Genomic DNA, 24,978 nt, shown 5'->3' with positions numbered 1-24,978 from the left:
TGTAGGGGACTTACTGTATCATCAAATAAAGAAAGAAATTACAGTAGTGCGAGTGTCATAGAGGAAGCTTGGTAACAAGGAAACAGGAAGGTGGTGGAGGGTGACTGGCTCAGCGGCAATGCTGGCTCCTACGAGGTGCTCACTTTGTATTCACCAAGTGAGGGAAGCATCCTGGAAAGATGCTTGTCCAGCCTCCACTTGACCAGACTGAGCTTGGGCTTCTCAGGCCAGGACATTCAAAGCCTTCTCTTAATGGACAAAACCGTTTGTGACAGGTAACAAGCAAAACAGTCTGTCGAGTGTTTGGGTCTAAAGGGCCAGTCTTGTGATTTAACCAGTCTTCTCTGTATACGTGGGGAGCAACAGTGTCTGTTTAGCTCATTCTCTCTCTCCCTGCAGGTGGGGACTCAGTTTAAAAACAGTCTGAGCAGCCTTCTGGAAATTCTCATCTCTAAGGAACCTTCGTACATCCGTTGCATCAAGCCCAACGAGAGTAAAGAACCCAGTGAGTTGTGAATTGTTCAGAACGCTGAGCTCAGGGAAATGAGGCTGGGCGGAAAACCGAGACGACAGTGGGGCAAGTCCTAAAAACCACCACGGGCCTGCTGCTTGTTCTCTGTATTAAATAATAGAAGGCAAATGAATAAGGAGGAGGGTTCCTTTCACGGTGCTGTGTGAGCTTTGCTCAGAGCGTGGCCAGTTGCAGGACTAACACAGCTGAGCCAAGCAGACCTCAGACGTGAGGGGAAGCAACACTGCTTCTCTCCAGCCAGTGAAGAATCTTCCAAAATGGTCTATGACTTGGGTATTTTCTAAGCTTGTGCCGTGGTCTCATAACAAAGCTGTACAGTCAAAGGCTTATAGAATCCAGGCAGGAAGAGCGAATGAGTGAAGCAGACCAGCTGTAATGCAATAGGGGACGGAGGGGACTGTGGCCAGCTGGAGAGGGCACACCCTGTCTAAAGGGGCAGTCCTCCTTCCTTAGGGCCATTTGTTGCCATGTGGGGCTCTAGGCCCAGAATGGCCAGATCTCATGGATTTTCAAGAGAAACCAGAAATTCAGACTTTCCTGTAAAATTCCCCCATTAAGAGAAACACAATTAGGACCTAACAAAACATGCCTCGTGGCCAGACCCAGCCCACATATCGTCAGCTTGCAGCCTCTGGTCTGCCTTGATTGAAACAGAGCCACAGGGTCCTTCACCATCACTCTTCCTTCTGTGTTTCCAAAGGCAAGTTCGATGTCTTCCTCATAAGGCATCAGATCAAGTACCTGGGGCTGATGGAGCACCTGCGGGTGAGACGGGCTGGCTTTGCGTACCGACGGAAATACGAGCATTTCTTGCAAAGGTAAAGTTTGTCTTGTTGATCTGAAGCCAGTGAAGTGTGTGGCGATGAATAAAAGGCCATCCCCGAGGGAGCTCCATTTGCTTCTTAACTGCTGTAGCGGTGACAGTGATGAACACTGACATTTCAGAGAATAGGAAGCTTAGTTTGCCACCTTCTCTTCATTTCGCTAAGCCCCTAAGTTCTTGGAATCTAGGAAGTACGAGACGCGATGCACAGACTTGCCCCCAGGGGGCAGACGTGGGACATGCACCCTTGGGGTCTGTACTTGGCTGGGGAAGACCCTTCCCATGGCGACCATGGGTGCTGGTTTTAGCGCGGTCAGTCTGGGAGCAATCCCCTTGGCCGTGTGGGCTGTCCAGAGACACAGGTGTAGTGGTGATAACATGGGCGTTGGAGCCACAGATTCTTGGGTGGGAATCCCCATTCTTTCTCTTCCAACTGAGACCTAATTCCTCATGTGTAACACGGGGATTAAATTGCTCTCGAGGAGTTTGTAAGGATTTAATCATACATCCGCCACCACTGTTACTATGGCCCAAATCGCTTGTGCGTGCAGTTGGGCTGCATGTCGTTCGTGCCACCAAGAAAACAACACACATTCACACTCGCAAGAGAAGCATAACAAAATGGTTCTTTTTGTGGGTCAGCATGGTTGACTATCAGTAATTTCATATTTTAACTTAATATTAGACTTCTTATTTTTAAAATTTTTTTAAGTTGAAGTATAGTTGATTGACAATGTGCCAGTCTCTGCTGTATAGAAAAGTGACTCAGCTATACACGTATATACATTCTTTTTTTAATATTCTTTTTCACTATGGTTTATCCCAGGAGATTGGATCTAGTTCCCTGTGCTCTACGGTAGAACCTTGTTGTTTATCCATTCTAAATGTCATAGTTTGCATCTGTTAACCCTAAACTCCCAGTCCATCCCTTTCCCTCCTCTTCTCGCCCTTGGCAACCACAAGTCTGATCTCTATGTCTGTGAGTCTATTTCTGTTTGGTTTTTTTTCGCGGTACGCGGGCCCCTCACTGTTGTGGCCTCTCCCGCCGCGGAGCACAGGCTCTGGATGCGCAGGCTCAGTGGCCATGGCTCACGGGCCCAGCCGCTCCGCGGCATGTGGGATCCTCCTGGACCGGGGCACGAACCCGCGTCCCCCGCATCGGCAGGCGGACTCTCAACCACTGCGCCACTAGGGAAGCCCTATTTCTGTTTTGTAGATAGGTTCATTTGTGAATATTAGGCTTCTTTTGAAGTACAACTTCATAATTATAAAAAGCACATGCGTGAGGTTACATTTTCAATCCAATTCCTCGCATTTTGCAATTTAGTGTGATCATATGCTTTCATTTCTTTGGGCACATACCTAGGAGTAGATTACTGGGTCAGATGATAACTCAGTGTTTGTTTGAGGATCTGCCAGTCTTTTTGTGTGTGTGTGTGTGTGTGGTGGGTTAGGGTTAGGTGGGGGGAACCTCCTTGACATACCAGTTTTGTTCATCAGCGACTTGTCATTCACCCTTATCTCATCCGTTTTTCTGAATCTGAAGACGGAGGCAGCAGCCACTGGCCACCCCGGCCCCAAAACACACAGGCATCTGCCGTTCCAGTCTTCCTGCGTTTTTTCCTACTTTGCTGCTGTCGGGCTTGTTTATTCTTTCTAGAAATACTAGTGAGCCCCTGCTTTGTACCAGCATTTTCCAAGGTGCTGGGTAAAGCAGTGAACAAGACAGACCCCACCCCTGCCCATATGGAGTGCCCTTTCTACTGGCGATAACAAGGAGATATAGGAGGTCAGGTGGGGCGTACATTCATGGAAGGAAAATGAATCTGGGTTGGGGAAAACGTGGTCCAGGAGGGCCTCTCCAGGTAAGGAAGTGAGCCATGAGGATATTTGGAGGCAGCTGTCTGGGCAGGAGAGCCTGGAGGTGGGAACTGGGCAGCTTGAGGACCAGCTAGGAGGCTGGCATTGCTGCAGGACAGTGGCCCAGGGGAAGGCAGGAGAGGCCCGTGGGAGTGGGCTGGAGGTGTCCAAATGTGCACACCCTCCCTGGCACTGCCTCCCTTGATCAGGGAGCGACTGCATCTCAGAGTTAAAAAGGACAGAAGTTATGAGTCCCTCTACCCTGCAGGCGTTTCAAGCATCTCCCCATCTCCTCTGTGTCTGTTTAGCCCATGTTTAGACAGCTTGGATGGTGTGTGCTCGTGATGGGCCTGACCAGACAGGAGGGAGCAGGGCCTGGCGTTGCTCTGCATTCCCTGGGGTTGGCACGTGTCTGTACCTTTGTGTGTGGCAGTAACAGAGGGAAGTAATCAGGGAAGAACATGTGACCCTCAATGCCTGTCTTAGTTCAGGCTGCCATGACAAAGTACCATAAACTGGGTGCCTTATAAACAACAAGTTTATTTCTCACAGTTCTGGAGGCTGGAAATCCAAGATCAGGGAGCCAAGCACGGTCAGGTTCTGGTGAGAGCCCTCTTCTGGATCGCACCCTGCTCTCTTCTCATCACATCCTTACGTGGTGGAAAGAAGGCAAGGGAGCTCTCCTGGGTATCTTTTATAAGGGAACAAATCCCAAGGATGAGGGATCCACCCTCCTGACCTAATCACCTCCCAAAGGCCCCGTCTCCTAATACCGTCATATCGGGGGTTAGGATTCTTCAACATATGAACTTGGGGGTGGGAGGGCACAAACATTCAGTTCATTGCAATGTCCTTAATGGATTTTCTCACAAAGTATAATTCCAGGAAAATACACATGTTCTTAACGGTTTGACATTTGATTTTAAAGTAACACAAACCATATAATGATATTAAGGGAAGGAAGCGTAACAGGAATACCGTAGCTAACATGTTTTGAAGTCTCAGACTGTGCCAAATACTTTCCACGGGGTATCTCATTTCAACCTTGTGACGACCCCACAAGGAAGGTCCTGTCATTCATTGTTGGTGCTGCAAAGTGAGGAGGTGAAGCGACTTGTCCAGCTCCTGAGCTGGGCTCCAGCCCAAGCAGTGCGGTTCTAGTCCAGTGGCTCCAGTTGTATCACTTCTAGCCTCAGTCCACAGGCACTTCTGAATCCTGCATTCACTTTTTTCATCATATTACAGACATCATGGTTATCTTTATCGCGACCACATATTAGAAGGGAGTTGCATTTTATACTGAAATCAGGTTCTTAAGTCAACCTTGGGTCCAAAATTACCCTTGAAAAATCCCTCGTCCCTTATCAAGCATGATACCTTTTCTTCCCGTGCTGGACCATACTTGTGTATACATTCCCTTGTCTGTTGATGGACATTTGGGTTGTTTCCACCTTTCGTCAATTATAAATAATGATGCTCCGAATATTCACCTATAAGCTTTTGTGCGGACATGTTTTCATGTCTCCTGCGTATACACCTAGGAGCAGAATTGAGTTTCTTGGGTAGAGTGTCTGATGAGGTCATTGTTCTATGAAGACAGGCCAAACCTCCCACCCTGTTGAAACAGTTCTTCTTCTTTGTTGCTGAGTATATATCGTTGAATTCTAGGAAGTGGGTGTGACGAGTCTACTCTATTACTCTGAGTGGCTGGCGTGCCCAGCGGAGTGAAGCTGACCTCTAGGGGAGCTAGTTAGTGTAAGGTCTGCGGCTTCCTAAACATGCCTCTCCCCTCCCTAGGTACAAGTCCTTGTGCCCAGACACCTGGCCGCACTGGCACGGGCCTCCAGCAGAGGGCGTAGAGCGGCTGATCAAGTACATTGGCTACAAACCCGAGGAGTACAAGTTAGGGAGGTGAGTGTCCCGGAAATCGCGGTCAAAATGTTTTCCTAATCGATCTGTATCCATCTTGAGCCTGGAGATCCATTCTTCAGGAGTTTACGTAGATTTCTAAGCAGATACTTGGATTCACTCAATTTAAATGCATCTCTGTAAAGAAAAAACTCTCCTGTGTGTCTCTACTCTCAACGCTTCCCTCACACTCAAAACACTCCATCACACTTCTAACACCAGCTGGGTGTCCTACAATTAAACTCACTTCTGACAGTCTACCTGGAGATGGTGTCAGATCCCGCGGGTTAAGGGCTCAGTCTCCCAAGACTGTCCATCCTCCCTTCAGAGACCAATCACAAGTGCCGTTTGTCACCTGTGTTTCTGACCAATCAGCTATAAATTGGAGGTCCCCATGACCCCCTCCTTGAGTTTGATTAATTTTTCTAGAGTAGCTCAAAGAATCAGGAAAATACTTTCCTTCCTGGATTACCAGTTTATTACAAAAGGATATAACTTGGGAACAGCCAAAGAGAAGAGATAGACAGGGCAAGGTGTGTGGGAGGGGGTGCGGACGTCCCATGCTCTCTCCAGGTGCACCCAGAAGATCTCCAAATCATGCCTTTTGGGGGTTTTATAGAGGCATAGGCATGATTGATAAATTCATTGGCCAGTGGTCATTCATTCAACCTCACGCCCAGGAGTGGGGCTGAAAGTTCCAACCTCTAATCTCAAGGTTGGTTTCCCTAGCAACCAGTTCCCATCCTTAGGTTATCTAGGGGCTTTCCAAACATCAGCTGTTAGCATAAACTCAGGTGTGGTGCGGTTGAAAGGGGTTTGTTATAAATAATAAAAGACACCCGGAGAAAGGGGGTGGGGAGGGATAAATTAGGAATTTGGGATTAGCAGATACAAACTACTATAAATATAAACAACATGGTCCTACCGTATAGCACAGGGAACTATATTCCATATCCTATAATAAACCATAATGGAAAAGAATTTTTAAAAAGACACCCATTTCCCCTTTATCACTTTGAAGCTATTTCAGGAACAAAAACCAAAAGATAGATCATAGCGAAAGATGCCCCATTGCTCTAATCACTTAGGAAATTACAAGGGTTTTGGGAGCTGTGACACTGGAACGGGACAGAGACCAAATACGTATTTCTTATTATAAAGCACCGTATCACAAGCGCTAAGTGGTTAGAAAGGCTACATAGTTGCCTGTTGGAGGGGATTAAGTATAAAGGAGCCCCGGGTTCTAAACCTGCACTGGAGACTGGGATGAGCTTCTTTGTGCACAAAATGAGGAGGGTGTCAGCGCGAATCCCCTAATCTCTCTGTGCCTACATTCTTTCATTGTTCAAAATGTATGCATGACTTCTCGGAGGGGATATTCGGACTTCTGCGATGAGAAAGCTCCTCTAGCATCTCCCAGAAAGTGGTGTTCTAGAACTCTAGGTATCATTACTGTAGAGCTGTCGTCCGTGAGCAGGACTTTGCGTACACGTTGAAAGCATCAAGGCAGGACTCAGTGGGGTGAACCAGGATAATTTTCATCTGTTCTCTTAGACGTTTTGGTCAGCGTTCATTTGATTGCAAAGCACAGGGCCCACGCATGAAGAGGATCTACTCCCAGGCCGCAGAGATTCCAGCGTCAGGGATCGCTGCCTTTGAATCTGTCAGTGGGCTTTCCCTGCCAACTTGTACCTGGCCCTCTATGACCACCCTGGCCCCGTTCCATCCTTTATTCTTCTATTCTGGGCCCTGCTCCAAGGAGCAGTTACTTTTCCAAGCCAGATTTCTCAGGAATAGGGCTTAGCACATCCAGTGGGAGGTGGGTCATGGAGGTCAGAGGTGTTATCTGCCCCCGGTATAAAACCTCTGATGGGTTCACGTGGCACGATGCTCTGCTGTCCCCAGTGGCTGGCCTGGGAAGTTTCCCTCAAAGCGTGGGTGGCCGGGGGGCTTGAGGGCAGGCAATAGGAGCTCGATATTTATAATTTACCTTTGCTGGCTGATGGGATCTTCTCCTAAACTTAGACCCATATTCTCTGTCATCACTTTTTAAAGCCCAGGGAAGTCACTTTGGGTTAGGAAGGTGAATTAACTTCCTAGCGCTGCATAATGAATTACCTACAGACTGGTTGGCTTTAAACAACAGAAATTTATTTTCTCACATTTCTGGAGGCCAGAAGGCCAAAATCCAGGTGTTGGCGGGGCCGTGCTCCCTCTGACGTCTCTCTGGGAGGATCCTTCTTTGCTGCTTCCGGCTTCCAGTGGCTCCTGACATTCCTTGGCTTGTGGCATCACTCCAATCTCGGCCTCTGTCGTCACACGGCCTTCTCCCCTGCGTCTGTGTGTCTTTCCCTCTCTCTTATAAGAACACTCTCATTGGATTTAGTGTGATTTTATCTCAATCTTTACCTTGATGACATCTGCAAAGACCGTATTTCCAAATAAGAATCACATTCTGAGGATCTAAGTGGATGTGACTTTGGGGGTGGGGGGAGGACACTATTGAATCCACTACAGACGGTGACGACCAGTTAATAATGAAAACATTTTTTTCATTTCTAGATCCAAAATATTCATTCGCTTCCCCAGAACTCTGTTTGCTACTGAAGATGCCTTTGAATTTAGTAAACATCAATTAGGTATGGTTTTTTTTTTTCCTGCCCTGATTTTAACAGAATGTGATATGAACAAGCTTAGCTTGGGAAACATCTTAAACATGAGTGTTTGATATAATGGTAGAAGCACTGACTTTGGAAACCCAGAACAAGGTAACAGGATTATAAGATACAGGTGAACTTATGCCTTAACCCAGAACAAGGCAACAGGATTATGAGATACAGGTGAACTTATGCCTTAACCCAGAACAAGGCAACAGGATTATAAGATACAGGTGAACTTATGCCTTAACCCAGAACAAGGCAACAGGATTATAAGACACAGGTGAATTTATCCCTTATGTTTGGAGGGCTGTCACGGATGCACCTGGAAACTTAAACACTGCAGTTCTGCCTCATTTTTAGTTTGGATCCAACTTTGTCGTGCCACACCAGGACCTAAACCCATGGAGTCCATCCCCCTTAAATGAAGGGTTTTTTTTAAACTTCATTTGTATGTGTCTGATGTCGGAAGGTGTAGCTGCAAAGCCCACAGCCAGGGTGTTTGTTGTGAATGGTAAATAAGAAAACTTAGACGGGAGGAAAACGCAAAAAATCACAAATGAAAACGACCAGGGGGTAGGGGCTTCCCCTCTGAGATCTCACCTGGCCTGCTGAGACCAGCTCTGCTTGAGTAATCTCAGTGCTTGCTGTATTCATGATCTCATTGTATTCTCGGAACAAACCTGTGGACGAGTGGTATTATCACGTCCACTTTACATGTGGGGAAGTTGAGGCCCAACAGCAGCAGAGCGGGGGTTTGAGTGTGTGTCTGTCTGGCTTCAGGGCCTGGGCTCGTAACCACTGTTGTTGGTGGTCTGTTTTTGACCCCTCCGGCAGCGGGCACTGATCACCCAGGATCAGGTTCATGGGCAGGTGCTGAATGCGGGGGCCTGGGTTAACATTTCTACCCAGCTCCCAGGGGATGTGATGCTGCTGGTGTGCGGGACCCTCGAGGAGCCTGGTCTGTGGGGGGACCCCAGTCACTGGGTGCAGGGGGCACACAGTGAATGGAGAAGCTACACGGCATGTGTGTGGTTCCACAGCCCTGGGTTCACACTCCTGCTTCATAGCCGCGTGGTTGCCTCGCACCCGGCAAGGGTCTTCACCGGCTGGGTCTGTGATCTGCTTTGTCAAATGTGCTGATGCCTGCCTGCCTGCCTTGCAGGGTTGGGTGGGAGGATGAAATACAATGCTTAGAACCAGGGGCCAGCAAGCCCTCCAGATGGTGGTTCTGTTCCTTAGCTGGGGGAAGGCAAGAGGAAGAAAGGGAGCCCCAGTTACTGGCCAGCTCTGGCACTCAGGCTGAACGTAACCCGCCCACTCTCGTTTCTATCCCGTCATATCCCGTGGCTTCCTGTCACCTCTACCCTGTGTGCCCCTAGGGCCACAGCCGACACCTCCTCCGAAGGTCACACCTACCAAGCTGCACAACTGAAAGCCATTTCACCAAAAGTTTTGTTTTCTTTTAAGTTGCGAGAATCCAAGCCATGTACAAAGGCTGCCTGGAAAGGAGAGCATACGTGAGAAAAAGACAAGCAGGTAAGAACTGAACAGGACCTCTCAGGTTTGCCGTGGACAAGTTTCCCTCTCATCCACATGGCACCTAGACGCACAGGTTCCTTTGAGCATCCTTTTCGCCTGCCTGGCCTTGAAACCTTGGTGTCGGGCATTCTTGGGGTCTGGTTCTGGGGCCTCATTTTTACTCAACAATGTAGCCTGTACTTGTTACACAGACATGTTTTATTTGATCCACAACATGTGCATGTTTTTTTTTTTAATTTATTTTTGGCTGAGTTGGGTCTTCATTGCAGTGCGCGGGCTTCTCATTGCGGTGGCTTCTCGTTGCAGAGCACAGGCTCTAGGCATGCGGGCTTCAGTAGTTGTGGCTCGTGGGCTCTAGAGCGCAGGCTCAGTAGTTACGGCGCACGGGCTTAGTTGCTCTGTGGCACGTGGGATCTTCCTGGACCAGGGCTCGAACCCATGTCCCTTCCACTGGCAGGTGGATTCTTAACCACTGTGCCACCAGGGAAGTCCATGCATGTTAAAGAATAATTTTTTATTAATAAAAAATAATTTTATTATTTTTATTAACTAACACCATGAGTGCACTTGGAGCCCCTGCACTTTGTCCCTCCTCAATCACTTCTCCGCATCCCCCCACAACACACACACTATTCTTCTGAACTTTCCCTTATTTCCTTGTTTTTTTTTAATAATTTTATCATCTATGGATGCATCACTAAATAATATACTTGTAGGCTGGAATGTTTTGAACTCCATAAAATTATGCTGTTTGTATTTTTCTTCTGCGAAATTTCTGTTGCAATAACTTTACGTACAGACACAGGTGGCCAGCCCGAGGGCCGCAGTTTGCTCACCCCTGTGTGCTATATGAGCGTACCGCAATTGAGCTGTTCCGTTGATGGACATTTGGGTTGTTTCCAGTTGTTTGTTTTTGTAACAATGTGGCCATGAGGAATAAAAGAAAAGCATTTTGAATATCTGAATTAACTGGAAAAACAATCTGAAAAGCATTTAAAAATTGGGACACAAGCCAGAAATCTAATTTTTGTGTATCCCAATTTATGTATCCCCATTTTTTAACGTAGACAACTAAAACTAAGCATGGGGTGAGACAAAGCAAATGCAGTGGCAAGACTAATCTGTGCCGTCAAGTGCCACTCTGGTCCCTCAAAAAGACCTCAGAAAACTGGCCCCTTGTGTAATTTTGGAGCTTCCCTTGATGCTTCCCAGCACCCTCTCCTCCTCTGTCACTCTGGTTCAGTTGTCCGTCTGGGCACATCCGGGTAGAGACTGATGACTCTCATCCCACTTTCCATCTCGAGGGCTAGCGGAGTGCGGTGCTGGGCATCCAGGTGTTTGCGGAGTGGATGAATAATTCTGGAAAAGGCTTTTGTATTTAAGTGATTGTGCTCACCTTCTAATGCCAGCAGTGAACTCTTTCAGCCATTAAACTTGAAGCCCACTGGCGTGGAGCCCTGGCTCGGAAGGAGGCCAAAAGGAGAAAGTGGGCTGTGCAGATTATAAGAAAGTAAGTTCTCAGTTGGGTCCAGTAGGGAGGAAAGGTCTCTAAGTGCTATTGTGCTGCAGAGGGTGGTCACGGACTTGGAGGTTTTGGCTCTGGGCAGAAAAGTCATCTTCCCTGCAGGATGTCAACCCTTAGGAATTCTGTTCCCTCTCCTTCTTCTGAGCTTCCTAATTTGACAGTGATCGCAACTCAGAACGTTTGTTGTTTCTCTTAGCCTAGTTCAAAAGTCACAAAGTCGAATGCCTTCTGAGGCCAGGCAGGGACAGCGAGTCTCATGAGCTGGGCTAAGGCAATAAGGTAGGGTAGGGACTGTGGCAAACTGGAAAGCTCAGTCCACCTAAGAGGGGCAGTCACTGCTCCACTTTAGCAGACTGCGGCCAGCCCAGTGTTGGCAGATCTTTTTTTTTCAAGGAAAGCTGGAAATCTGGCTTTCATGTAATACTTCCCAGTTTGTTGTTGTTGTTGTTGGCAATGAATTCAAGTCACTCAAAAGAAAACAAAAAATGGTGTGGGTGAAATAGAACATATCTTTGGGCCAGATTTGGCCTGTGGCCCTACTTGGAGAACAAAGTAATCTCCACCGTTTTGGCCACCATTAAATCAAACCAGTGGGGGAGAGAACGCAAGTTTCAGTGAAGAAATGGGAAGTGAAGAAATAGAAAACTAACAAAACTCTCTCCCGCTTAGGTTCATAAAGGGATTCATCCATCGCAACAAGCCCCTCTGTCCTGACAATGAGGAGTTCATCGTGTTCGTGCGGAAGAATTACATCTTGAATCTTCGGTATCACGTCCCAGAGAACGTCTTGGACGACAGCTGGCTGAGGCCTCCTGGCCTCTTGGAAAATGTAAGGACTGTTCCAGGACTCACGTTGCAAATGGCGTGGGCACGGATGGAGCTTAACTTGTATATCTTTTGGTGCCGCCCCCCTCGCCTTGAAAGGGCTGCCTCAGCAGACAAACCACTTCCCTGCAAGAGTGATGCCCAAGGGATTTAACTCTTCGCAATTCGTATATCCTCTCTAGAATTATAAAGCCCGTGGAGGTCTGTTTACACAGAGCACTCTTGAATGCTTTCTGTCCTTGATGTAACATTTACAGATGGGTTTAGGGACTGTTGCCTAGAACAGTGTTTCTCAGTAGATGCTCTGGGGACCCTCTGTGTCTGGAGCGCAGAGTGGGGGTGACTAAGATTCCTGGGCCCCAACCCGGGCCCATTGAATCAGCGTCTCTAGGAACCTCCTGGCCAGCAACTCAGGTGACTCAAAACTCATTCAAGATCAGGAACCACTAGTTTAGCAGCGGCAAACAGTGAGCCCAAGACTGGAAGATGAGCTGCTTTCTTTGACTAGAAAATATTAAGGCTGTCCTTTACCTCACACTGAATTCAGCTGTGCTTTCAAAGCTTCTGTTTTGGCGGCTGAAGCCTAAAGCGGGGGCGGGTGAAGGAGGCAGGTGGAAAAGAAGAGTGTTCTCCACGCAGGCATCGAATCTGCTCAGGAAAATGTGCATGAGGAACCTGGTCCGGAAGTACTGCCGAGGGATCGCAGCCGAGAGGAAAGCCCTGGTAGGGACGTGGCGTTGCGGGCAGGTGGCAAGATGCTGGAGGGGTGGGTGCTGGCCCCTTGTCAGCAATCCTCACCCACCATCTCACCTGTAAGCCAGGGTCACACAAGGCTCATGCCTCATACATGCTTTGAGGATGAAACGCATGGAGACCACTTAGCACAGAGCCCTCGTTAACTGGCAGCTGTTCAAAGTAGCATCGCTCTTTTGTTACCATGGGAACATCATCTAGACGGCCTCTGAACCGCAAAGCATGCAGGGCCCCTTCTCTGCTGGTGGCGTAGTTCTCTTTATGTTCATTTGCTGGTCAGCAGACTTTTTCTGTAAAGAGCTAGAGGGTAATATTCTAGGCTTTGCCGGCCACACCATCTCTGTTGAAATTATTCTGTCCTGGTACACACGAGCTGCCAGAGACAACCTGTAAATGGATGGCATGGCTGCGCTCCAAAAAAACGACTGGATTTGGCCCACGGGCTGCAGTTTGGGATCTCTGACCTAGAAGAAACTCTCAACTCTGAAAATTCCACTTCCAGGAAGTCCGTGCAAGCAGAGACAAGCCTAAGTGTCAACTTCAGACTCTAATCAGTAGAATTTTTGAGGCATTTTGGCCAAAGCCAAATGTGTTTGACTTCTGTGTGTTCTGACTCCTATGCAGAAGAAGTATGACAAGGCTCCTTGAGGAGCCTTACTTATTCAGGAAAGCAAGCACTAGTGTGGACCACTTTAGGTCCCCAAAAGCCTCATGGCTACCATTTTGTACTTCTAATTATGTATTACCAGATGCAGCAAAAGGTGGTTACAAGTGAAATATTCAGGGGAAAGAAAGAAGGCTATGCAGAAAGCTTAAATCAACCCTTTGCCAACAGCCGAATAGGTAAGTCCCTTTTTTCATCTATGTGCTCACTTCCCCTATTTAAAAAAAAAAAAAGTCAAAGGAAGATGCTTGATCCGCATTTCCTGACAGCTAGCTCCCAGGCTGAGCTCTTGGTCACAGAGGGACAGAAAACGAGCAGATGCCAGCGGCCTGTGCACAGGGGTGGTATTTAGTGATTTGCTGTGCTCTGGTTGCTTCCTTAGATGAAGGAGACATTAATCCCAAAGTGCTTCAGCTCATCAGCAGTGAGAAAATCCAGGTAAGGAAATGTGTGTCCTTGCCTGAGACAGGATTCCCCCGTGGGGTCTGAGAACAGGGTCTGTCTTCTACGTGAAGGGGGTCTGGAAGCACTATTAAAAGGCAGGGGTGCGTGTGCGTGGGCCGGGCTCTCAGCTGTGATGCTCTGGGTGTTAAGATGGTAGGGATCACAGTTACGTGACTATTAGGTACCTGCGGCTGTTCTTATGGCCCTCACCCATCACCCAGGAACTGTGTGTGGCTTTCTATGAAGTTAAGCGAAATGCAGGCATACACTTAATCGTTAAACATCCCCTATTAGAAGCAGTGTGCCTGGGCGCCGACGTGGGTTTCATAACTGAGCTGTGTGATCCTGGGCAGGTGACTTACGCCTTAGGTGCCTCCATCCTTCTGTGAATGGGGAGGACGGAGGGGTTGATGGTGTGAAGGGCACAGGCTGCGGCCTGGCATGCGGCAGCTGGTGACTTCCTCCGGTTGCTGCTTGGTCACTTTGGTCCCTGGGGACTAGAAACCTGTGACTAGTTTGGATCACCCTCTGGCTGTCAGGGCTCTTAACGCCTGCAGAGTGTCTTCATCGCTGCTGACCTTTCAGAGCAGCCCCGTGAGGCAAGTGGCTGTGGCCTTGAATACCTCAGAAGGTCAACGTCATAGGCAGAGCCAGGAATCACACACAGCCTTTCAGGCAGAGAGCCAGGGTTCAGGGAAAACTCATTTATGCAAGATCTGTTTGAGCCCCTCTCCGTTCGGGTGCTCGAAGCAACATTTCCAGAGGCCGAGTAACAAGGCACCCGGTACGCTGCCGCCCTCCCCCGCGAAGCAAGCGTCGCCTCGTAGTGACGGTCACCTCCTTGCAGTACGGTATCCCGGTCATTAAATACGACAGGAAAGGCTTCAAGACACGGCAGAGGCAACTCATTCTCACTCAGAAAGCAGCTTACGTGGTGGAACTTGCCAAAATCAAGCAGAAAATAGAGTACCCTGCGCTCAAAGGTAAGCAGCAGGCAACCTTCAGAAAATTCACTGGGTTGACTCAGCTCCCGGGCACACCAGCAATGCAGCAGCCTTTCATTGAAAGACCTAAGTGAAGATGCCCACAAAACCCAGGGCGGCCCGGGCTGTGCCTCTTATTCTGGCACAAACGCCAACGGCATCTCACTCCGGCATCCGGCTCGGACACTAGTCACCTTTGACAGGGACCAGCTTTTTATTCCGAGCACAGGTGCTGATTGCAGGGCCACCCCACTTGGCCCAGCTAGGAGGGAAAAAGCCTGGGGTTGGGGACCCCCCAGGCATGCCTTTTTTCTGTATTAATGTCAAGTTGTCCAATTCTTGGCCTCTAACTTTGGATCTGTCCTAAGGTGTCTCTACCAGCAGCTTCAGCGACGGAATGTTAGTCATTCACGTTTCGCCAGAAGGCAACAGGCAAAAGGTAACCTACGGCCACAGGGCTGCTAACAGAGGGAAACACTGCCTAAATCTTTAGCTGCCCCCAGTGAAGCCTCAGTGATGTTCTTCCGTGAAGCCGCTACCACTGAACCGGCCGTGTTCTCTCCTCTCTGCCGCAGGGGGATGCCGTCTTACAGTGCGAACACATATTTGAGGCAGTTACCAAACTCGTCATGCTGGCTAAGAAGGAGAACATTGTAAATGTTGTTCAAGGAAGGTAGGTGGTTTCGTCTGTACTCAGGAAGTCATTCAATGTTAAGTGTCTATTAACAGATCAAGGAAGACGCAAATGTTAATCGTTTCACCCAGGCCTGCCCCTCCCCGCAAAGTAAGAACTGCCTACCCACAAGGGGTTGGGGGTACCCTTGCCCCCTCCGATCACCAGCTTTCTTCCCTCCTCACCCCCTAGGACTTGGGCTCCACAGAAATGAAGTCAGTGATCACTTATTCACCAAAGGGAATGAACAGTGGTCTCACCATCTAGTTTTCAAAGGAGGTGCTTATGGTCCTAAGGGAATTTGTCACCCAGTGAAAGGGGGACCCACCCCGGGCGACAGCAGGTGCCAGCCACACCTCTGCTGTTGATGCCTGTGGAAGAACTGTGCTAAACCGATTTGAAAATAACTACAGGAAGGCGTGGCCATTTTCCCAGTTGCAGAAACGGGTTTCTTTCGATTACTCAAATATACAATAAAACTCTGTAATGAAACAGGAATTTGATCTCGAAACTAGTAAGCGTCACAGGTGAATTTCTTTTGCAGGCCCACAGCTGAAGGAAAAAATAGAGTATGCCAGTAATTTATCACTTTGTGTATTTTAAGTTTACAGTTTTATATTAGTCCTGGAAAAGAAGGCACAATAGTTTTTGACAGCGGACCAGAAGAACAAATCTATAAAGATAAAAACGGACAGTTAACAGTGGTGAGTGGCCGTGTCTGGGGAGGGGGAGGTGTAAGCAGTTTTAAGTAAGACTATAGGTTAAGATTCTGCCAATTTCAGTCCTCCGGTAGATTGACCAGAATCATAGTCTAGTTTATTTCTCCCTCTGTTCCTGATTCTGCATTGAAAAATAGGAAGGAATGGGTACTAGAGGTGCAGATTCAAACACAGACTGAAAAGGAGAACAGTTTACTCACATTTGTCAGTGAACCGGAAGCTGACATTAAACTTTTCACACTATTAAATGTCAAAGCCCCTCTTTACTGGATGCCAAAGGCCTCACGCCCTATCACGTGGTTCTCAAGTGAGTCTCCACGGGGGAAACTCCCGACGAGCTTCGAAAAATACCAGTGTGTGTGTCTCCCCCGACCTGCTCCCCGACACCATGATGTAACTGGCTGGGGGTGAGGCCTGGGCTCTGGAAAACAAGGATCCCAGGACTGAGGAGGAGAGGTTTGGGAACCAGGCGCACCTTAAGAGGTCAAGCCTGAGTGCTCGGGGCTTTGCCCTCGCTAGCAAGTCTGATCCAATTCTGCTGGCAAATGACAAACTGAAAGCTGAGGGGGCTGAATCTTTAAAACATGGTTTGTAGCAAATTATGAATACTTGGTATATATATACAAACTAAAAAATGGTCTAACATGGACTGTCTCATACACATTTAACGATGAAATTGTTTTGTGGACAAAGACACATAATTGCCCCTGAAAACAGGTAACTCCTTTGGGGACAAGTTAAAATACTGAAGCATGATTTTTAATGTAAAGTATAAGGTGACTTTTCAGTTTACATGCTGTCTTAAAACTTACCCCCATTCCTCCCTGGCTGGCTGAGGCCTCAGTGAGCCCATTTCTGGATGTGGCTTGTCTCACGGGAGGTGGGGCAGGAGACGGTGTGGGTGACGGGGCTTGGCTGCTCGCAGCTTGTCCACGTCCCCCTCAACCATGCAGGCGGCTGCACCGCTCACTGCCTCCTCCTGAGTGAGAGGGGAGACCTCTGAACCTCAGCGTGTACCTTCCCCAGGTGTCGGTCCGCAGGAAGTCCTGATGGAGGATGACGTGTGATCTCTCCCATCGCCGTTTCTGCTGCAACTGAGGAAAGCTCGAATTTGGTCCAGTTAGCGACACCTTCAAGCAAAGGTTCCAGCAGCTCTAGGAAAAGGATCGTCCCTGAAGAAGCAGAGTGGCATCTTATGCCAAAGGCCAAACCCTCAGGTGTTCTGTCGCACTACATGTTCTCTTTAGGGAGCCAACCTCAAGTCACCCAAGGGGGTGATTTTAAACATCCCCAATAGGACCTACACTTGACGAGCACTTGAACATGTCAGTATGGGGGGATGACAGATTCTCTTTGTCATGCTGCCCCTGGGGCACAATGAAGTATTACACGTAGTCTGAGAGCATAAAGCTGCAAAATCTGAATTTTGCTTTCAATAAATGGAACTCAGAAACATACCCAGTGCCTGCACGGCTTTAGGCTCCACGTGGTGAGGTGTAGCTCTCCCCACCCCAAACCTGCAGTCGGAGGCAACAGCAGCCGACCGCTGTTTCACAAGCCCAGCAGCATTTCCACCCAAGGCTTCCGTCCAGTGTTTGAGTGAGTTCAAACACTACGGAAAAATGACTCATCTTTTCCACCCTGAGCAGCAACCTTTAGGTGGTGAAGTAGAAGGTGGGATCTCTGCTCTCTTTCCTGTGAACTGCACTTCAGTTCAGTGGCTGGACTGTGCTGGGCATTTCTGAAAAGACCCAGAAAAACAGATTTAAGTAGAAGCGTTATATAACTTTTATTTTACATATGTCCACAGATGCTTGTACAACACACAGTGACTACTTCTGAAGCTCATAGCGTTTTTTTCCATGGCACAAAGAGACAGAAAGGTTAGTGACACACACGTGTTACAGTGACCCTGGGTGGAGCCCTAGAAAACACACATTCCAGAGGGAGGGCCAGGGTACCTGCACAGCGACCGCCCTGCTAAGCTACTACAGGAGGACGATGGAGAGGCAAGGTCCCCAGTCACCACAATCAGATGACTTATTTGAAAAAAAGCCTCATTACGAGGGACCCAAAGCTGTTCTGCTTTTTCCATTGTAAGTTATTACAGTGTAATAAAACTTAGCTCTTCACCAAATCTTAGGCCAGTGTTTGTTTTTACTTGGATGGTTCTTAAATACAAATATTGACTTTTGTTGCCCTTAGTGCTCACATAAGAAATCACTTCTTTGTAGAATATGTTTGATAACAGAGCCTGGACTAGCCAACACTTTGTCATTGTCAGCTCACAGCTGTATGCAACTAACAGTATCACTCACCATGGAATGTTTCATGAACTTGTTCATATCCCAGGGAAGCAAAGACTCCAAACTACAAGTGCAAAGTTGAAGGAAATGTGAAAGTAGAGAGACGGCCAGAAACATTTGGTCATAAGGTGTAGAAGCCCCAACTAATCAGACTGTTCCACAAAGTTAGTTACTCTTCACGTAAACATTTGAAAAACAGAACTTACATGATGGCTTTTCCATTCCTATAGAAAACATCAGAACTGACATTCACTTTAACTTTCTAAAAAAGTTCAACCCAAACAGCAGGGTTGGTGTTTAAAACTTAAACAGTATAAAATATTTACAAAACATTATTTAAGCCCCCTCCCCTCCCATCCTTAGCACTTAATAAAATCCAAATGGCCTAATATGAAAGTTTCCCACACAACAGTTTAAAAAGCATCTACCCGATACATGATTTTTAGGTTGGGTCATGATTGTTTTAAAGTTTTATTGTAGGCTTTGCTGCTGGATACAAAATAAAGGCATACAACTGTCACAAGTAGGGCAGGGTGTACAAAGTCTAAGCTGTAAAAACCATTTCAAAATATAAACTCGTTTTGTTCGAATGCACTGTATCAAAGGCTGCCCGTGTTAATACCTTTGGTATAAAATGGTAATGTTTCCCTTGAATAGCAGACAAAACCCATCCATACCTTACACACATCCGAATCTCCTTGGAACTACTCTACCAGCCTAGTCTCAACCACCCACATTTGTCACCACTCCCTCTGTGCGTCACGGGCGGGCGCGGAGACGGGGAGGTAGGTAACCGAGAACGTCCGTCCCACACGAGCGCCGTGCAGACAGCAGGGCTCCAGCGCGGGCCACCCAGGCGCCATGGGCACACATCCTCATCCACAATCGCACACGTCCCTTAAACAAACATGAACATGCACACTGACCGGACCCAAAAGGATCTGCACGTCCTCTCCGTCTGCTCACCGATGGCCACTCCACACCGTGTAAGGATCAGAGACAGGAAGGGATCTCCAGGCGACGGCTGCGTTGACAGCAGGTGAACCGTCCTGAGGCTGCTGGTGTGAGCAGTGGTCCTGTCTGGACGCCAGAAAAGAGTCTGGGGCCATGTTTAATTTCTTCTAAGCAAAGGGCAGGGCATCCGCTGGGGGCAGTAAGCCCCGCTTAACGGGGCATAAGGCCAAAGAGGAAGGAATGGAACCCACCGGGCAGTGGTTTGTACGCTGTGCCCATAAGCAGGCCAGGCAGCCTTCCCGGAATGGAGTGGGTCAACAAGGAGGGCAGAGGAAGGGGCAGCTCTGCTCTCAGCCAGGCCCTGCAGGGTCCCAACAAGCACCAGACCACAGATCAGCAGAAGGGGCAACAGGCCTGCCCCTTCAACGGAGCTGGGCATCCAGAGCCACACTAGGAACAGCGGCTGAGAGGCAGGAACCCCCAGGTGGTATCTCCACTGCTAAGAGCTGTGGTCCTTCACCAACAAGCTCCAGGATCGATGCCCGAGGCGGGACGGGCTGTTCGCAAAGCCGTGGAGCCTGTGCCGGGCACGGGAATGGGGCCAGGGTGCTGGGGCGGAGTTAGGAAACACTGAGCTCGCAGACACCGACTACAGGACCCGTTTCGGAGTTGACAAACTGAACCGTGGAGGAAAGGCGGCCCAAGAAGCTCAAAGAGGCAGTCAACACCCACAGAAATAAATACCGCAGACAAGTTCTCACACACACACCACACCCACTCATCCTCTTCCTCCAGAACCAGGAAAGCCTGGCTCCAGTGCTTCTCGGATTCTCAGGAAAGCAGAGACCTTGGACCCAGCTTGTTCACTGGCAGGGGTGTGTTCACCTGGGTAAAGACAATCCATTCACCTGGTCGAGAAATACCAAAATCGTCATCTGGCTTTTTATGCAGTCTCTCCGGACGCGGGGGCAGCGGGAGGCCCGGGAGCTCTCGGGGAATCTGAGTGCACAGCGGGGAGGAGCAGGGCGGGCGGGGTGCAGGCGGGGCCCCTGCCCGCTCACTGGTGGAGATGGGCCCGGTCGTCCGGGCGCTTGATGTGGATCCGCCGCACGCGCTCGATCCGCTCCCGCTCCCGCTCCTCGTCCTCGTCCAGGTGGTGGGAGCGTCCGGCCGCCCCACCCGTGGCCTCCAGGAGTGCGTTGTCGGGTCCCCGGCCATCCTGGGCCTCATACAGCAAAATATTCAGGGTCTCCTCATAGATCCGGGCTTCAGGGAACTCCACCTGTAGCGCCACAAAACACAAGGCAGGTACATTAGCCTCTCAAACCCCCCACCCCACCAGCTCCGCCACCACCCAGGACTTATGAGCAGGGCCATCTGTCTACACCAGGCCCCTACGACTCCGTAAGACCATCGTTATTATGTTTAAAGCAGTTTTTATTGTCAATACGCAACACTTACACATGGCGCTACATTCACAAGAGACAAAAGGGATACAGTGAAACAGATCTCCCTGCCCTCTCTGCCCCCTTTGGAAGTTTGCCTTCCTTTGGACATTTACATCATTCCCAATGTGTTACTTCTAACAATCAGGGCTGCACCCTTGTACACGAGGCATTCCACACCTTAAAGCAGCATCCTTTCTGAACAGGCACCAGCTGGGGACCCTCATAAAATGGACACAATCCCTCCCACTCAGTAAAGCGCTGCATGCACTTACTGCCCTTCGGGGTCAGGTGCCGTGAACTAGAGGTGGGTCCCAGGCAATCAGTAAGAACTGGTAAAGCACTTCAAATGTTCTGCCAGGGAAGATACCGATTATGCAAAAACCCAAGTGGAACATCTGTGCGGTTACAGGAGACAACGAACCATGAGTGTCAGCTCGAAAGCACAGGTCCCGGAAGTGTGGGATAGAAGGAGAGGAAACTGTCCCTGAAGGGGCAGTCATCCCAACACCAACTCCCTGGAAAAAGGAAGGAGCCCTGAGGGACAAGAGGCAGAGCGAAGGGAGCCAGGAGAGGGGCTCTGGCCTCCAGCCCGGCTCCACCACTAACCAGCTGCACGAACATGAGCACAGGCTCACTCTGGAACCCGTCCAGGAATCTATACACAGTGGGGATCCGACCACGAGGTCTCTCAGTGCCTTTGCTCGCTGTTAAGCTCTAAAAACGTAAAATCACTATTTTAAAGTTTAATCAATATGACGATTAGCTTTTGAATATCCAAGGGCAGAGGCAATCCATGTATATAAAAAACCAAACTATGACAAAATGGAGAGCCTAGTTACAGGTGGAATTCACAGCCCTAAAGAAAAGAGGCACGTCTTGTTAACGTAGGAGGAAAAGTGAATAATTCTGGTTCCCCCACTATCTTTGAAAGGAAAAAAAAGAAAGTGTTTTTCCCTTCCTGGCTACCTTACAACAATACATACCTTTTAGGATACATTCTAAATACTAATGAACCAGATGTTCTAAGAAGTTAAAAAAAAAAAAAGGGCTTCCCTGGTGGCACAGTGCTTGAGAATCCACCTGCCAATGTAGGGGACACGGGTTCAATCCCTGGTCCGGGAAGATCTCACATGCCATGGAGCAACTAAGCCCACAAGCCATAACTACTGAGCCCGCATGCCACAACTACTGAAGCCCGCGTGCCTAGAGCCCATGCTCCACAACAAGAGAAGCCACCACAATGAGAAGCCCGCGCACTGCAACGAAGAGTAGCCCCTGCTTGCTGCAACTAAAGAAAGCCTGAACGCAGCAACAAAGACTCAATGCAGCCAAAAATAAACAAACAAAAAAAACATGTACCCTTTTAAAAAAAAGAAAAAAGTTAAAAAAAGATTTTTAACTCTGGTTTCTACTTTGTGGTCTGATTTTCTCTCATGTGCATTTTGCCTTTGAGGCTGCTCTAGCATCACAGAGCTGTGGGCTCCTGGGACTGCAGTAAGGATAATAACCTGAGCAGGTGACCTACAGATCTGTATGAAGGTGACTAGAGGCATGACCTGCTGCATGTGTCCCTGGTCATCAGATTTCCCCAGATAGGTTGAAAAGGAAATGACACAGTGTATGGGATGATTTAAAAAAAAAAAAAAAAACCTTACCTTCCCCCACAAATACAGCAAAAATATATCTACATGTGGAATGATTCTCACAGAATATCTACTGAACACTGGCAGAAGACCTCAGACTGCTGAAAGGGCAAGAAAATCTCCACGAAACCAGGTAGGAAGAAAGAAAAAAGGAAATGGAAAAGAAAAGAAAGTGAGAAAGGAATTGGGACAGGACCTGTGTCACTGGGAAGGAGCTGTGAAAAAGAGGAAAGGTTCCCGCACCCTGGGAAGCCCCCTCACCAGCGGGGAGACGGGCCGGGACAGGAGAGCTTGAGCCTCAGAGGAGATAACAGCAGCTGGTTTGCGTCAGCCAAAGCAGACGGAAGACTGCACAGTCAGTCAGTCAGTGCTGCCACCCTGCACTCCCCAGCCTGACACACGAGTCTGCCAGTGCTGGCGGGGGCTGGGTGCTGGAACTCGGGCTTCAGAGATCAAAACTGGGGAGAGGACTGGGGTTGGCATTTTGTGCAGATGGACCGGGGGGCTGGAATCCAGTGTGACCACAGCTGGGGGTGTATGCAGGGGAAGCCTGGGTCACCTTAGAGGCCAGTCGCCATTGTTTGGGGGGTGCATGAGGGGAGGGGTGGGATCTGCATTGTAGCCTTTTTCTCTGTGCGTGCGCTTGCAGAGGGCAGGACACTACCTGCATGGGCTCCAGGAGCCGTCGCAGCGCCCCCCCCCCCCCACCGACACCAGGAGTGGTTTCAGGCTACCATCACCTCCCTCCTGGACCCAAGGAGTGGTTGCAGGGCCCCCACCACTGCCTGCCCAAACTCCAGGAGTGGCTGTGAGATGCCATCATGCCCATCGTGTGCTCTGGGGGTGCCTGAGCTGCCCGCCGCCACCAAGAACCCAGGACTGGGCATCAGCCACTGCATCTGCACACCCCCGTCAAGGGGATAACGACCAGCACACGCTGAAGAAAAAGGCCACGGGCATCCATACTAAAAACTGCCCTCACACCAAATATATTAAACTCACAAAAGCTACACAGGGATGACCCCACATATAAACAGCCCTCCAAGACCACAGCAGACAACTGTTTTTCCTAAACTCAAAAGAGAAATATGTAAAATGAAGAAGCAGAAGAACTACTCCCAGATAAAGGACCCCTGAAGGAACAAAGAGTGAAACAGACCCCTTCAGTCTAATAGGCACTGATTTCAAAAAGAAAATAATGAAAATACCAAAGGAATTAAGAAAGGCTATTGAAAGAAACGCAGAGTACTGTAAAAAGGAAGTAGAGCTATAAAGAGGAACCAAAAAAAATTAGAAAACTCATTTGCAGAGACGAAAGCTGAGCTAAAGGCAATGAACAGCAGAATGAATAATGCAAATGAATAAGTGATCTGGAAGATAAAATAATGGAAATCACCCAATCAGGAGAGCAGATAGAAAGCCAAATGAAAAAAACCGAAAGCAAGCTAAGAGACCTGTGGGATAATATAAAGTGTGCCAACCTATGCAGAATAGGGACTCCAGAAGGGAAAGAAAGAGTAAAGGGGATCAAAAATGTATTTGAAGAAATTATGGCTGAAAACTTCCCAAACCTAAAGAAAGAAACATACCCAGGTACCGGAAGCTCAAGGGTCCCAAACAAGATAAACCCAAAAAGACCTACACCAAGACGTATTATAATAAAAATGGCAAAAGTTAAAGAGAGGATTCTAAAGGCAGCAAGAGGAAAACAGAGTTAATTACAAGGGAACCCCCCCCCCCAATAAGACTATCAGCTGATTTCTCTACGGAAACATTGCAGGCCAGAAGGGAGTGGCAAGATAAATTCAAAGTCCTAAAAGGGAAAAAATCTGCAACCTAAGATACTCTACGCAGTAAGACTATCACTTAGTATAGAAGGAGAAAGAATTTCTCAGACAAGAAAAAATAGAAGAACATAGCAATACTAAACCTATCCTAAAGGAAATATTGAAAGGTCTTCTCTAAATAGAAAAGAAGTAAAAATCTATAGGAAAGAGAAAATCACAATTGGAAAATAAATCACTTAAAAAAGCCAGTAGAGGGCTTCCCCGGTGGCACAGTGGTTGAGAATCCGCCTGCCAATGCAGGGGACACGGGTTTGAGCCCTGGCCCGGGAAGATCCCACATGCCACGGAGAACTAAGCCCATGCGCCACAAATACTGAGCCTGTGCTCTAGAGCTTGTGAGCCATAACTACTGAGCCCACGTGCCACAACTACTGATGCCCCCACGCCTAGAGCCCATGCTCCACAACGAGAAGCCACCGCAATGAGAAACCCGCACACCACAACAAAGAGTAACCCCCAATCGCCACAACTAGAGAAAGCCTGTGAGCAGCAACAAAGACTCAACACAGCCAAAAAAAAAAAAAAAAAATCAAAATCAAAATATTTTCGGGATTCCCTGGTGGTGCAGTGGTTGAGAGTCCACCTGCCAATGCAGGGGACATGGGTTCGTGGCCCAGTCTGGGAGGATCCCACATGCCGCAGAGTGGCTGGGCCCATGAGCCATGGCCGCTGAGCCTGCACGTCTGGAGCCTGTGCTCCGCAACGGGAGAGGCCACAGCAGTGAGGCCCCCGTACCGAAAAAAAAGAAAAAGTATTTTCTGTGAAAGTGATGATAACCACAATGAACAGCAAAAGGATGAACATGAAGATGTAAAAGAGGACATCAAAATCATAAAATGTTGGGGAGGAGAGTAAGACAATGTAGATTTTTT

General features: G+C 48.6%; 2 protein-coding genes across 11 annotated transcripts in view; one reads left to right on the top strand and one right to left on the bottom strand.

Moving 5' to 3' along the window:
* MYO1H (myosin IH) overlaps positions 1-17,071 on the top strand; it is a 141,376-nt gene extending 124,305 nt beyond the window's left edge. For 4 of the 6 annotated variants that reach the window (XM_082667330.1, XM_082667326.1, XM_082667327.1 and 1 more), the window contains 14 exons: positions 400-505; positions 1,233-1,350; positions 5,013-5,126; positions 7,686-7,762; positions 9,251-9,319; positions 10,748-10,832; positions 11,517-11,676; positions 12,312-12,395; positions 13,175-13,268; positions 13,472-13,527; positions 14,381-14,516; positions 14,885-14,955; positions 15,092-15,189; positions 15,794-16,536. In XM_082667330.1, the coding sequence (XP_082523456.1) occupies positions 400-505; positions 1,233-1,350; positions 5,013-5,126; positions 7,686-7,762; positions 9,251-9,319; positions 10,748-10,832; positions 11,517-11,676; positions 12,312-12,395; positions 13,175-13,268; positions 13,472-13,527; positions 14,381-14,516; positions 14,885-14,955; positions 15,092-15,189; positions 15,794-15,941 (1,416 nt within the window). In that variant the 3' untranslated portion in view covers positions 15,942-16,536. Of the gene's footprint in view, positions 1-399; positions 506-1,232; positions 1,351-5,012; positions 5,127-7,685; positions 7,763-9,250; positions 9,320-10,747; positions 10,833-11,516; positions 11,677-12,311; positions 12,396-13,174; positions 13,269-13,471; positions 13,528-14,380; positions 14,517-14,884; positions 14,956-15,091; positions 15,190-15,793; positions 16,537-16,934 lie in introns of those variants that run through there. The other 2 variants (XR_014297503.1, XM_082667328.1) reach the window with 2 other exon arrangements.
* KCTD10 (potassium channel tetramerization domain containing 10) overlaps positions 16,739-24,978 on the bottom strand; it is a 34,356-nt gene continuing 26,116 nt past the window's right edge. For 2 of the 5 annotated variants that reach the window (XM_082667332.1, XM_082667333.1), the window contains exon 7: positions 17,667-20,450. In XM_082667332.1, the coding sequence (XP_082523458.1) occupies positions 20,226-20,450 (225 nt within the window). In that variant the 3' untranslated portion in view covers positions 17,667-20,225. The other 3 variants (XR_014297505.1, XR_014297504.1, XR_014297506.1) reach the window with 3 other exon arrangements.

This window comes from Grampus griseus (genome assembly GCF_964374135.1).
Source record: "Grampus griseus genome assembly, chromosome: 12".
Lineage (NCBI taxonomy): Eukaryota > Metazoa > Chordata > Mammalia > Artiodactyla > Delphinidae > Grampus > Grampus griseus.
The sequence above is the reverse complement of the archived record's forward strand: the minus strand, read 5'-3'. Positions and strand labels throughout refer to the sequence as shown.